The sequence below is a fragment of the Vipera berus genome (genome assembly GCF_964194415.1).
Source record: "Vipera berus genome assembly, chromosome: 2".
NCBI lineage: Eukaryota > Metazoa > Chordata > Lepidosauria > Squamata > Viperidae > Vipera > Vipera berus.
The window spans coordinates 179,627,638-179,643,003 of NC_138203.1; the positions used below are offsets into that span (position 1 = coordinate 179,627,638).

At 39.6% G+C, this 15,366-nt stretch overlaps 1 protein-coding gene across 1 annotated transcript in view; it reads right to left on the reverse strand.

Moving 5' to 3' along the window:
* Positions 1-15,366, reverse strand: part of DNAH9 (dynein axonemal heavy chain 9) — a gene marked incomplete at both ends in the record, with an annotated part of 232,762 nt that overhangs the window by 90,741 nt on the left and 126,655 nt on the right. Inside the window, 2 exons of the mRNA XM_081320420.1 lie at positions 2,931-3,356; positions 13,323-13,583. Coding sequence (XP_081176546.1) covers positions 2,931-3,356; positions 13,323-13,583 — 687 coding nt within the window. The remainder of the gene's footprint in view (positions 1-2,930; positions 3,357-13,322; positions 13,584-15,366) is intronic.

Below are 15,366 nucleotides of genomic sequence, written 5' to 3' on the forward strand. Positions count from 1 at the left end.
TTTCAGACTCGTGCTGGAGCCCATCCTCAGGAAACGTCTCTCTAGCAGAATGTTTCCCTTCTGATATTAATTTTCTTCTAGGCAAACATCTCTACCTTGGATCTGCGCAAGACAGCACAGTCCTTCATCTCAGTTGCTCAGTTCACCTCAATAAGGACTGCTGCAGCTTCTGCCATAGGCCTTTCCTAGTAGTACAGTAGTCATAACACTAGATTGACATGCATAACTGCTCTCATTTGAAATCCAGCAGAAACATTTTAATTACTTTTTTCCCCTTCTTTCTTTGAACTATCTACTTTTCTCCTGGGATTTTTTTGTTTGCTTGGGTATTGGGTATGAGGGTTTTGTTTTTGTTTTTTGGTATTTGTTTTTTATTAAGTCCACCTATGTACTGGTTCATTATTTGTCCTTCCACCTCAAATAAAAAAGGGTTCACCTCTGCTCCCAAACACTCCAAATGAGTAAGTAAAATTCCTCTACCTCAACTGATTGGAAAAGTGATTGAACAGTACACCAGGGGACCTATCTAAACAATAGCACAGGTAGTCGTTGCTTACCAACTGACTTGCACAGTGACTGTTCAAAGCTATGATGGTGCCAAATAAAAAAAAATAACTTTGCAATCAATCACAGTGTCCCATAGTTACATGGTGACCATTTGTGTGCTTTGATATCAGGTTGTGAAGGCAGAAATAAAACCGTAAGTCATGGTTATGTGATTTCTTGCTAAACAACAGCATCATTTAATGGCTGAGTTGTTGGACCCAATTATGATCAGTGTAAAGAGTTACCTGTAAAGTGGGTAGTTCAGGGGAAATATAATAATTAAAAAACCCATTAGTGAAATTCTACCTGCCCTGCAAATATAATCACTAACACTAAACATTAATGCTACAGCAGACCTTACTGAGGCACTGTTAGGAAAAAGAAAATTGTATTCTAAAGTTGGCTGCTGTGCCTGCATTTAGGTGCATTTTGATACTTCATCTTTACATGTATATTTTTAATGTAACTTTGCATACTATTAGCTGTACATACACATTTATAAATTTATCCATGTCCAATAAAAATTGACCACAAGGAGAAAGTGAGAAGCAATTGTTTTCCTGGCATGGAAGACTGGGGGGAGTACAGCAGCTGGAAAACTTCACTATGGGGCCCAGAGTTGCTGCAAGTCTGGACTGAACATCTGGCAACTTGTTGCCAAAATGTCCCCATTAGACAGAATTTTCTTCAACTACTTTAGAGTCCGGCGACCATCAGTCCAGGTGGACATCAGGTGCTGTTTTGGGGATATGTTTCATCTTTCTAACTACCATTCACCGGTATGCATTCAACAAAGCTTACTTTGCCCTTTTTTTCTATTTTTAACTTCATAATATTTCTACCTCCATTTTTATTGGGTTAGATAAAAGGGAATTGGGGACATCTTATAGCTTTAATAGCTGTAGAGAAATAAAATATTGGCAGGCGCAGCTTGTTAAGTTACATTGTCCTTTGCATCTTGTACTGATTTCTGGCCATTGATATAAAATTCCAGACCTAAAAGCGCATGTATCAGTACTGTTTATAGCCTGAGTGAGCAAAACTGCTCATGGGAGTTATTTAGAAAGCCAAGCGGAAAGGCTCATGCAAAAATGGCTCTATTAGCTTTATTTCAGTGGCTGAGAAATAGCTTTCACAATTGGTCTCCCAATCTCTATCGCTCTAATTGATCGTTTTTGCTACTTCACTGTAAAACAAAAGCAGAGTGTTCCGAAGTTGTTGTTTTTTTTTACTTCTGTGATAAAAGAAGTTAACAATTGATTTTTATCAGCATTCACACCAATAGCTTAAAGTTAAGTGCCTCTAAATCATTTTAATACTGCTTGAACAATACTTAAGAAATAAACTTGAATTTGAAAAGGGTACCTAATTTGTTAGTAGCATTTGGAATGACTAGATATATGAACAGAATTGTTCCTAAAATACCAAGCTACAATTTCTGTAAATTAAATGGTCTTCTTCCCTTCCTCCCGCATACTATTTAAATTAGCTCTGTCCTAAAACTTGAAGAAATTTCTGACTTCTTCAAGCAGGAACTTTATTTGTGAAAGAGGTACTTTTGCACCCCATGAAAGGACACAAATGATGGTCTCTCCCTAACCTTTCCTTGGTACCCCATCACATTCCCAGAAGCTGCTTCAGAGGAAATTCTAATCTCCTGAACCAGATTTGGGAATTTGAATGGAAGATTCAGTTGAGGGGGAGGGGGAGGGGGAGGAGGAGGATCTGTTCTACCAAGGACCTCAATTCTTTGCTTAGCCTACTTGACAAGTAAACAGCCTAGTAGACAGCCTACTATCACACATAGTAGGAACGGGTATATTGGTTTCAGTCTGTCATGCAATTCTTAGAATCACTAAGTCTATGTTTATATGTTTATAATACATAGACTTATTTTTTTAAAAAAAGTATTTTTTTTACTTTTTTTTGAGAGTCCCACTCACAAAACTAACAAAAGTAGTAACAAACTGTGGAAATATTTAATGATTTTCCCTTCTCTAACATACATCTTAACTACAAATAGTATAGTAATAATTTCCAAAAACCTTACAGCAAAACCTCAAGTATCATTAAATAATCAATTACGTAGACTTGGGATCGCTCACCAAATTGCTCTTCATGCTGCAACTTACATGGTGATTACTGCATAATAATTTTAAAAAATAAATATTGTTTTTAAAAATTACTACGGGTACCACCCTGTTTTAAAATAAGCCATGGTACTCTCTTTAGGCAAAATGCAGGATGATTTCCTACAGTGGCTACTTGTGCAAGAAGCCCATGTTTGAGGCGCTAGAGAGTAACTGATGCCAAAAATTTCAAGGGCCAATGTCGATTTCAATTTACACTTGTTTCCCAGGATGCTTTTTTGCATTCAGACTTACTGCAATTTTGGCCTTGATATTAGCCAGCTTTTCCTGGGCATTAGCAAGCTCCGCATTGGCTCTGTTGAGAGCCTGACGCTTGGGCTCGACCTCACAGTACACATTGTAAAAGCGCACAATGTTGATGACCCAGGAGCAGAGCCCAGCAGCTGCATAGGACTTGGATGCCACCAGTTCTGGGTTGAAGGTTTTATCCTGAAGATAAGGTTGCAAGGCTCGGAGGCTGTTCTCATGTATATTCTCTTTGTTGAAGTGAATCAAAGAGTCTAGGAAGCTGTCAACCTTGTTCATGGCCACCTTAGCTGCTTTCCAGCTCCTGTCCTTGGGGACCTTACCACCTGAAGCCAGGAGTACCATCACGGCGGCAGCAACATTGCTGACAGCAGGTGGTGGCGATCCAAATGTCTTCAGTTCCGTCAGATTGGTCTGAAAGGGAGAAGAAAAGGACCAAGCTTGTGAGATGAAAATGAATGGCTTTTCCTTTTTACTTTTCTGGTAATGGAGTAACCTCTAGAGCTATTAATCGGAGAGAGAAACTTTGAAGCCTGGAATGGCACTCTGAATTTTAAATATTATGACTCATGCTTTGTAAAGCAATGAATCCCTCTAGTGGCTTGGGGCCATTACCTGCTTGTTAAACGTGAGAACCAATCACATTTCTTTGGCATTGCAGCCAAGTTGCAGGACACTGAAAAAGCCCAATTAGATTTCAGATTTACATGATATGGAAAAAATAAGCATAACCAGGAAAAGATCAGCCTGACCTGAAACCGACAATGTATGTCTGCAGCTGCAGAAGGAGTTTAAACGTGGACATTAATTGAAAATTCTCAGAGAAATGTCTGCCTCATGAATCTTCAGCCAGCATCAGTTAAAGTGATTTGGGTCATGAAGCACCATTACACTGTACCTGCAATCATACTGGGAATAACTCATCAACAGCAACAAACCACATAGTGAAGCTGTCTCATGCTGCTTACCTAGTACTTTTGAGAGAAAAAATAATCATGCTTACTGACCAGTCACTGAGCACAACCAGGATCCTTATATGAATGCAGGCACCACATGGCAAGATAACAGAATATTATTATGTCATGCTATGGCTTCATACAATCAAGTGGGATATTATGATTTGATGAACTTAAAAATATTTTAGGGTTTCCTTACAAAATGTTTTTGACAAATTAGTTTATATGAAGGGAATGCTGCCTGGATACTCTTTCTCCATGAGTGGCCAAGGCAAAATATCCCTGATTTCAATAAGAGGCAATGAAGCTTAGTCCTACTGGTGAAATCTATAACAATTAAATATATTCAAACACACTAAGTTCTCAAGTCCTTTGTAAAGTCTTTTCTTACTGAAGTTGTGTGTTTAGTTTCTTCCATTACAGAACAAACCTTTGGCATATCATGTATTCAAATACATGTGTGGCACTGAAACCTTCTCAGAGCTGCATCATACAACATACTAAGAAAGAAGCCATTGTAAAAACTCTTAATTTTATGTCCATATCGTGCAGTTGGTTCCTTATTAACATTAACTCCAGTCAAGCTATTAAAAAGAGCTTCTCATTTCAATATCAGAATATGACACAATTAAAAAGAAACATTCAACTAGAAATGGCTCATGTAAGACCTCTTCTGTCACACAATGACAAATTCCAAACCAGAATCCTACCCACCACCCATCACAGAACTGACATCCATAGTTTGCTAAATAGCAAAACGTACAGTAAGCGCATATAGATTTTTAAAGCCAATGGACCAGCTATTTTGGGCAAAGAGCTATTCCATTAAACCAAGAAGAAATGCATATAACACCCTGCCATTCAGCAGACACAAGAACCCTGGCAAAGCAAATGACACACTACAGAAGGATTCTTATTCTGATGTCAATGGACATTGACAAAGAACATTTGTAAAACAAAAACCCAAAACACTTTTTTAATGAAAACCATAAAATTCATGGACCTGAGTGCCTGGGTAGGTTGTTCAAGAGTCTAGAAGGAAATCAAAGTCATCGAATTAGAAGAAGCCACTGAAGCCTATCCTATCTCTGTGTATTTAATTCCTGTTTCTTAAGTATAGTATATCATTTGACTCAAATTTCTTTCTGCTTTTTTCAGGCCATTGTACTAACTTACCTAGGTTTATTTCTGACTTCTAGGATATCAGCTATCCAACACTATCTAGTGTCATCTACAAATTTGATAATTATTTCCTGCACCTCTTTTATCCAAGTCATTAACAGAATTGTGTAGAAGAGCAAAGGAGCCAGAATTGAATCTCAGTGCCTCCCACTGGTCTGATGAAGAACCTTTAGTGAGCTTTCTATGACTATAGTTTTCAAGTTATATATCAATTTCATAGTCCATCCATCCACACTTAACTGTTTTGTTAATCAAAAGCTGAAGATGCCAAATGGATAGTACCCATACAGCCAGCTGAAGAATATAACAATTCCCATTCTGAGCTTGCTTGCTTACTTCTGGATTCATTTGTCTGTTTAGTTATTTTACGTTATTAATAACCTATCCCAATCCTAATGGAATCTAGGTAAGAACTGTAGACAGTCATACATATTTGAATAGTATGGTATGGATGATACAAGATACTGATTTGTAATAATCTGGACAAGCAGCAGGATGTTGTTCTCACTATAAGCCTGGAGGCTATTGCACTGATTGGTTAGGGTCGATGTGAGCATAAATCCCTTTCTCTCTTCTCACTTCATCAGCAATTTCCAATTTTGAAAAAACTGAGTGAACTTTTAATAGAGTAATAATATAAGCAGTACATTGAACAATGTTTAAAATGGAAGACAATTCACCCAACATCCATCATACTCAGCCATGCTAAACATACATGAATCTGAAGTCCCAGTATATCTAAAGGACACCATGGTGGAGAAGCCAGTTTAGGTAAATCCATTGCCCAAGGATTTGTCTAAATTATTTTAAAGAATTGTGTTTTGAGCATTAGACCCGAGCTCTGATATTTCATCAACTCATGTAGACCTCTGGGTGATATTGGATTAATCCATTTCAGTTCTTCGTCAATAAAATGAGTAATAATGAAAAATACATTGAAATAGAAAATAATAGTATCTACTATTATCTATGTTTTAAAAAGCAGGTTAGAGGAACAATATTTCAAGTGAAAAGTGGGCTGCTAGTTCAGGCTGTTGGATACTTCACCTCTCATCCATCAAATTGTTCGTTCATGGAGCAGAATAGAGGAAGGAACACTTTGTGTCTAATTTCCTTCTCTATTCTGCTACTTCTCTGTATATAAAATATTTAAATATGGAACAAATAAAAACCACTCCTTTGGGACTGCCCATGCTGATTTCCCACACTATTATTTTCAGTGGTTCTAGAAAATTCTGTGCCTTTTGATATATAGATAAATGTACATTGCTTGCTGATCATCTCTTGCTTGCTTGCTTGCTTGCTTGCTTATTCTCTCTCTCTCTCTCTCTCTCCCTGTTCTAATGTTTTCCTGGTGTTTAATAAATAAAAATCAAGTTATGGTTTTGCTACCTGAACTGAGTGGAATCTGTGCCTTCTCTGATCTGGACATAGGGATTGGCTAGAAATCACTAGAAGTACAAATTACCCACTGCAATTTTCCAGAACAGACAATAGCACACAATCAAGACTGAATAAAGTGGGTGAAATCAAGAATTCTGTTGCACATTGACTGAAATCTGTGAGAAAGTAAAGAAGCCCTCCATTCAGATCCAGCTGCAGTGGGTATTCATTTAGTTTTCAAATGGCTGCGTGCTTAAAGTTACAGACATGTGTGAAGAACCATCTCTTGTACAAAACTAAATGGATGCCACACTGCAATATGAAAGGCTCTTTCTGTGATACAGCTATTGCATACTGCAGCTGGTACTAAAAGGTGTTGCTGTACACATTCATAATGTTAATCCACCTGGATAATAGATTAACAAAATCAGAAATACAGCAAACTGCTGTCGTTGTGGTCTTAACACAGATGTCACTGTTCCTTGCTAGAAAATATATGAAAGTGTTTCAGCTCCAGGTAGACTCCACTGTCAAATAAATCACCCAAACTTTTGTTTGAGAGTGGCATTACCAGAAGGATTTAGCTGAGATACATTTCAACACTTTGTACTTGTAACCATTTTCCACCCACACATCTCTGTTTCAGGCAGAGGAGTAATTTAACAATGCTGTTCAAATGGCTTTCACTGTGGGATCTCCTATACTCACCAGTGATGATAGACATAAAGCTCCACAGAATTACTGATTCAAGCCCAGGATTTTGGAGACTGCTGCCATTGCTTGCTTCATCCCACAATGACCACTTCTGAAAGTTGTAGGACCTGGAGCATCCTCTGAAACCTCTTTCACCCACTATTCAACCAGAAAATCCTAGGAAGCCCATGAAGGCAGCCGGCTTCTCTCACCTTTGAACTTGGAGGTAGCATTGATAGCTTTATCTACCACAAACGTGCCCATCCTCCTTTAAAACCTCTTAAAGGACAACTCATCTGCAACATTTCAAGCTGTTGCAGGTACAGGCAAGATGAAAATCTCTGCCCTTTTGGGCTTATATCTATGTGCAACATCTATGACCTAAGGAGAGAAGAAGTGGGACTTGCTTTGATGCCACAAGGCTGCTGTCATCACCCAGGCTTCCCTTGTCCCTCCCCACCAGATGCCACTGTAACTGAGTGAGATGTGAATTTGCATTCATTACCTTTCCTAAATCAGATATCATGAAGCTAAAAAGATTTACGTCCCACTTTTTTAATTATACAAAGCATCATTGCTTTGTATTTTGTTTCTCTGATAATTCTCTGTTGCTTCTGTCTTCTGAAATAGAAATAAAGCTAGGCCTGGACAGAGCCTTTCCAATGGTTGGTTTGATGCTGCAGTGCCCATTCAAAAGTGTAGGATTTTATATTTTGGGAGGAGGAGGAGGAGGAGGAGGAGGAGAAGGAGGAGGAACCGCATTTTGTACTAATGTTTTTTGGAAATTCAAGTTCCAGCTAGGAAACTAGGACTTATTAAAATAATTTAAGATGTAACATGTGCAAGGTGCTTTTCCATAAATCACACAAGCCAAGAGGGCTGAATTGATATCTTTCGAGTGAAAAAGCAAAAATAATGTCACAAAGAGGAAACAAGATCCTAGAAATACATAATTGGCTATGCGAATATTATTGTTAAAAAATACTCTGTGTTCCAGACAAAGGCCTACACCACCTTCATAAAGGACTCCAGAGGAGTGACTGGATATAGTACATCTTATAAAAACCAAACATGGAAAATGCTTGGCAGGCAGCTTGCCATTCTCATCAGGGTGGGATCAGACCATAATAAGAGGGGGAGGTCGGCAAAATCCCAGAAACAAATAAGCGGTCAAGTATCGGGGCCAAGAAAACAGAACATGAAAAAGGTCTGAGAAGGCCTCATCAGGGACCAGACTTTTGCACCTACAATCGAGGTGGCAGTTGGTGGAATTCAGGTGTTCCTATACCAACCCACAGAGTAGAATCAGAGTAAACAGGTAGAACTAGAAATACTAATTTGAGAAGACAAATACGAACCCAGATGTGATGTCATTCATGATTGGCACATAACAATAGGCGGCTACAAGAACAAATCTAAAAGAAAAGGGGAGGGGCGTTGCACTGTTTGTAAAGAAAAAAACATCCTTGTACAGAAATATGTCAGTCAGAGCATGGTAAGTATTTAGGTTAGAATAAAAGGAGGGGGGGGGGAGAAAGGCAATACCATTGTGAGAATTTATTATAGACCACCTGGGAAGGCAGATGAACAGATGAGGTCTTTCTGCATCAGTTGGCCAATCTTTCAAAAAGGCATGCAATAGTGCTAATGGGAGGTTCAGTTATCCTGACATCTGCTGGGGATTTGCCAACAAATTATTCTCTCTCCTGATAACAACTTCATTTGTCAGAAGGTGGAAGAACAAAGGGTTCTGCTGCCCTGAATCAACAGGGAAGAATTGGGTGAAGAAGTGAATGTGACTGCCACCCTGTGGGAAAGTATTCATGTTATCCTCAAAGTTGTGACATCTGATTAGAGGAGAAATTGAAGAGAGTCGGATCTGCATATTGGATATCAGAACAGCAAATTCTGAAAACTCGGAGGGAAGCTATTTCAAATCCAGCATCTCAAATCCTGAAGAAGAAAAGTATCCAGGAAAAAGAGGACATTCTAAGAAATCAGATACTGAAGATGGCATTGCAAACAATTCCTCTAAGAAGAAGAAAAAATGAGAAAAATGTAATAAGGCCAATGTGGATGCATGCAGAACTCTCTAAAAACATTGGGGAAAAAGTGGGGGAGGTATGCCTAGGAAATGGAAAAAGCATATCAAATAAAGAACACAAGATAATCTCTGAAGCCTGTAGAAACTTTGTAAAAAAAATGTTACAGCTCAGAATGAGCTGAGATTTGCAGGAGATACCAAAGATAGTTTTTAAAAAAAAGAAATAATTTGAGTCTGTTAGAAATAATAAATCAAAGTGGAGAAGCTGCAATGGGGATGTTGAAAGGCAAGAACTTCTTAACTGCTATTCTGCGTCTGTCTTCTCTCAGAAGGGAGCCCTTGTAGCAGATATTTTGTTCTATTGCTGTGACTACTTTTGGACCTTGATTTTAAGTGTCCCCATTGTACAGTCTAAAACACTGACCTGGGCCTCAATTTTTATAACTTAGTCCTACATTTATGCTTAATGACAGTTCTTTTGGTGGTCAAAAAATCCACAATGCTCTGGTTTTTGGTTTGGTTTGGTTTGTGAGTTCCTGCTTAGTGGATGCCTTTCTATAATCTGGGGCTGGCCAAGTTTCTTGACATTTCGATTAAATTTGCTAGAGAGGATTTATGTTTGTTTTTCCCCTTAATATCATTCAGCTACGAATAAACACGGGGGCTGAAAGTTATGGAGTTGTGATCCCCATATCTAAAATGCATCTGCAATAGTGGTGAATATCTGTAGCTCAGGTATAGGATGAGGGTGAAGGTTTGTTCTCCAAGCTTGTGGGCTGGTTTCCAAATGTTTCATTACCAGGCTAGGCAACATCTTCAGTGACATTTAGGGGATGTCTGTGTCAGTGCTCTTCTATTTATAAGGGCTTCAGGTGTAGGTGGGTAAAGTGAGGGTCTTGTGATGAGTCATCAGAGAGAGGCTTGTGATAGATCTTGTGACGGGGAGGTTACTTCAGGTATCTCCCTGGATAGAAGCAACAGTATACCAATCCTAGAATATCTAGCAGGCATTATCTTCTTGATTTTATCTTGAACTTCCAAGATTACCATCCTGATGTCCAAAGTGAGCCTAAAAAGAACTTAGGCTGAAATCAGCCAATAACTCTAATAGTCCAAAAATGTTTTGATATTTGGCATTAATTTTTTAGCCAAGAAAGTATGTGTGTGTGTGTGTGTGTGTGTGTGTGTGTGTGTGTGTGTGTGTGTGTACAGATTCCCATACAGCAGCAGGGTACCAAAGCCAGGTGAGAATATGAGGTGGCCAATCTTTAAAAAAACTGTTATACAGAGCATCAGAGCATTAACGAGAAACTATTCTACACAGGTAGCAGTTGATGCCATTAGTTATGATTAAATTTATTAGATAGCAGTACAACTGCATGCTAAGCAATTGAGAGCTAAGTCCAAGCAATCTATTTCATTACCTCCTCCCCTTCTCCTTTCCTGACAACCTGTATTTTTCATTACTTTTAGTTAAAAAGCAATGCTGATACTTTCCCCTGGCACTGCTTCATTAAAAAGCACAGGGCTACTAGGTCTGGATTACTGATTGAAACTTATGAATAAACACACATCCACAGCCAATCATTCATGTCAATTGATGGGCTAAACTCTTGGATGCAGGTGAGAAGGAGCATGTGGCGTTTAGTGTCTGCAAATCCTGCCACCTTCAGTCTCCAGGGAAGCTTCAGGCTTCCCATTAATCTTGCCTTAATGAGATGTTGTACAGCAGCAAATGGAAAATTGCCACTGTTTCGTTCTTTTGCTTAGTTGCCACCTCTTTTTGTTTGTGTATTTGTCTCTCAGCTGCTTGGGTTTTCAGGGAGGGGTAGTTTAGCCGACTCATAGCACAATCAAGGAACAATTCAGCTGACGAACAGCTAATGGAATAGGAACATTGGCTTAAGGAACTTCCCCACACCAGCCATATGAAGACCACTATAAAGTAGTAACTTTCAAACCACCTCTTCTTCCTATTGTTGGCTGAAGTAGTTCATTGATGTGAAATGATCCCCAAATCACCTTCGCAAGTAATATCTGCAACGTTTTTCCAAACTGACTCCCTGAATACGAGCCAGATTTTAAAGCAAGTTCCATTTGATGGTTTAGTTTTGGGAAGAGTTATCTAGATCAGGGGTCCCCAACCCCCGGGCTGGATCATGGAAGCGGCAGCTGAGCGCACATGTGCAGCTCCACTTACATGCACAGCAGGTGGGTGAGCATGCACAGATCCAATTGTGCAAGCAGCATGCATGTGTTCCCACCTCTTGCACAAATGGAGCTGTGAGCGCACACACAGCACTCACACAGAACCATCCCCTCTCTTCCCCCCCCCCCACTGGTCTGCAAAGCTGGAAAGGTTGGAGAGTGCGGATCTAGATTATTCCAATTTCTACAATGAGTTGTCTGTGTACATGTTCGCTAGATTACCTTAAACTAGTTATTTTTCAGCTGTGGTTCACAGAAATCTTCCAAGTGGCCCACCAGTTAACTATCTAAAATCCCGCTCAGTCACTCAGCATGACTGTCCCTGTTTACCCTTCATCCCTTTGCCATTCAATTCCTTTTATGTCTTAGAGCTTCTCCAGTGTGATGTCACACAACTTCCATTTCTAACAAGAGTTCACTCTCGGTGGAGTTTGCAGACTGAAGCCCTCAATCATGTATCATGCCTATCACTGCCTGGAGCTCATGAGTCAGTCTTGCTAACAGGAAGGCGAAGTAGGAGGCTGCAACTCTGCCCCACTGCCTGCGTTATGCAAACTAAAGGTCACAGTAGCTTTCTGTGCTTTACAGAATCAGTTCTTATGTTCACTGAGTTCATTTTCCAGTTGCTTATCATGCTAAGTTGTCTTTACTGATTCACGAAAATGAATCATTGGTTAAAAACAGGTTCGCTTAAGTATATCATGTCAAATTGAGTAGTAAAACTCATAAAACTGACCATTTCTTATTTTTTTTATTTTAATTCCATTTATATCCCACCCTTCTCCGAAGACTCAGGGCGGCTTACAAGCTTAGCAGTAGCCTTCATTCTATGTATATGCCTGCTTACTAGGGCTTTCACACACACCCCAAGCGGCATTATTACAAAGTCAGCTTAATTACCCCCAACAATCTGGGTCCTCATTTTACCTACCTCGGAAGGATGGAAGGCTGAGTCAACCTTGAGCCTGGTGGGATGCGAACCTGCACTAATTGCAGGCAGCTGGTGAATGGATCCTTAGTTCAAGACTATGGATCCATGTATAGCTTTGCAATGTGGAATTAGGAACTTTCATTGACAATTCACAAAGCCAGGTATGAATGGGAGACATAATCAACATCTAAAAAAGGGGGATTTCATTGGGATAGAGAAACATTCACCTCTAGCTCTGTGCATTTTATGTTATGAAAATTTGCAAAGGATGCTGTTAACCAAAGGATGGTTGCTCCTGCATGTCACAAAGTGCATAAAATATTCAAATGCATATTAAGAAATCCAGCTTTAAAAGTTAAGTCCATGAACATAAAGAATTAGGATTACGGATAGTCCTCAACTTCATGCATTTAGCGACTGAAGTTACAACAGCACTGGAAAAAGGGACTTAAATAGTTGGACCTGATATACTTAAGACCATCCTAGCATCCCCACGGTCATATCATCAAAATCTGAGTGCTCGGCCACCATCCTGTAATTATGTCAGTTGCGACAGCCTGTGATTGCCACTTGCAACCTTCTCGGTTGGCTTTCAACAAGCAAAATCGATAGGGAAAGCTGGATTTGTTTAATGGCTGTGCGACTCTCTCAACAACTGCACTTATTCATTTAACAACCATGGCAAAAAAAAAGGTTGTAAAATCAGGCACAACTCACTTATCAAGCATATTGTTTAGCAACAGAAACTGTGACTGTAAGTTGAGGACTACCTGTATGTGAAACCAAAGCAGCTTTTTCTGAACTAAGGCTGAATTCATAGTTAAACAATAAAGAGAGGCAGTTCTCTTCTTCATGCTTTCTTTTACATCAATTACTGAAGGAAAACGTGCAGTGTGAATGTACGGCTCTCCCTGTACATGAGTGCAGAGATCTTCCTAGGTAAACAGGATACTAGGAAACATTACTCCACCCTCCTCAAGTACCTTATTCAATGTGTTGAGGGCTTGCTGGGCAGCAGCAAGGGCAGGTTCAGCTTGTGTCAAATCTTTCTCACAGTCCTTCTGTTTCTGCTGGACCTCCTCGGTAATCAAGGCCACCTTCTGCTCCTCCTCATCAGCAATGGCCTTCTCCTTACTGACCTTCTCTGTCTCTGTGCCCACCACCTGAATCAGCTGGTCGGCATCTTCATTCTTTTGCTTGAGCTCCACCTCCTGAGCTGCCAGTTTGGCTTTCAGGTCATCTACCTGGAGGAAAGATGAAGGAGAGCCATTCAGAAACCTTTACACACACAAGATGCAAGGTTCAAATGAAGAAATATAGATGTTTTCTAAAACCAACAGAAGCAAATAAAATAATGCATTATAATACTATAAAGGTAACTTATAAAATACTAAGGGATCTTAGTATTTCACAGATAAACAGGATTAGAAGAGTACTTTGTGATTTTAAAAAAAATGAAAATGTTTCTTAATACTAAACTGTCATGTGTGTCTCTCTCTGTGTGTGTGTAAATGCATATAAATCTTCTTAGAGTCAGTGACTGATGAAATATAGCAGGGCCTTCCGTCCTTCCCAGGTAGGTAAAATGAGGACCCAGATTGTTGGGGGCAATTAAGCTGACTTTGTAATAATGCCGCTTGGGGGTGTGTGTGAAAGCCCTAATAAGCAGGCATATACATAGAATGAAGGCTACTGCTAAGCTTGTAAGCCGCCCTGAGTCTTCGGAGAAGGGCGGGATATAAATGGAATTAAAATAAAATAAAATAAAATAAATAAAACCATAAACAACCTAAAACACATTTTTTTTTAAAAAAAAATTGAACTGTCCATTAGTGAGGTCCCAACAGTTAAAGGAATAGTTTCTGGCATAAAGTAATGGAGGTCAAAAATAATTTACAACTCCCCTAGAGATAGTATGGTTCCTGCCCAACAATAAGAAGCGTCCTCCCAACTAGTGATACTACTATTAGTAAGTGGAGTTATAAGGATAGGATGCAAGTTGCTATAGAAAATATCTCTAAGAAATGCACGAGCTTAGAATTTCAGGTTCCTCCAGGGTGGATTTGCTCTGCAAAAGGGCTATTAATATACTTTCCCTCCAAGATTGCAAAGGGCAAGGCATTAAAATGACCTAAGAAAAAAGCTTGTTAACGTGCTGGACAGGTAATATTGCATGGATAATTTGTGGTGTGAATGGTTACCTATTTATATATTGCCAGAGTCAGTGACCCAATTCGCCCTGCTCTACTTGCAAGGCTACGTCAAATGCCTGTTGCTGAGTAGCATCTATGGCTCTTGGAAACCTCTCAGCCATGAGAGCTGCACTTGAGAAGCCTCACTGGCATAAATTTTCCAGGAAGGGGAAAAATTTATCAAGTAGGCTTGTAGCACTCAGAGAGTCACTAAAAAAAGAGAGAGAGAGATTTGAGCCAAAAATAAATCAGCATATGCCAGCCTTGGATTCCAGGGAGATCATTCTGGTTTTTAAACTTGAGTGCTACTGTTGGAGACTGCAACGTACTTGGAATAGTGCTCCTAGGAATCTGGACTAGGCAATGTCTAAGGGCTTTAAGTTATTCTAAGAAATAGAAATTGTTTTTTTTTACTTGTCATTTACTTATTTTGCTTATTTCTCGAATTTATATGGCCACCCATTTCGTTCTGAGCAGCTTACAAGAAAGCCTAGTACTAAAACCTACTACAAATCCATTAAAAACACGAGGGGTTCTTGGTGCTCTCTGAGCTTTTGTTGTTGTCTTGCAGACGTTCTATTACCCAAACTAGGTAACGTCATCAGCACAAATGAAGAAAGGAGGAGAACCACTGCAAAACAGTTTCCCCCCCCACTCCCAATCCATGAAGTTGGTTCAGAAGAGTACCATGGTCAATAGTATCATGACTGAGGGATCCAGGAGGATCAGGACAGGGACGCTGAGTCCTCCAGTCACACAAATGTGTCTAATTGTAGTTGGTTCACATGGTGTGGTAGGATGGAGGGTTTGTTGTCACTGTGTGTTGGGGGGAGAG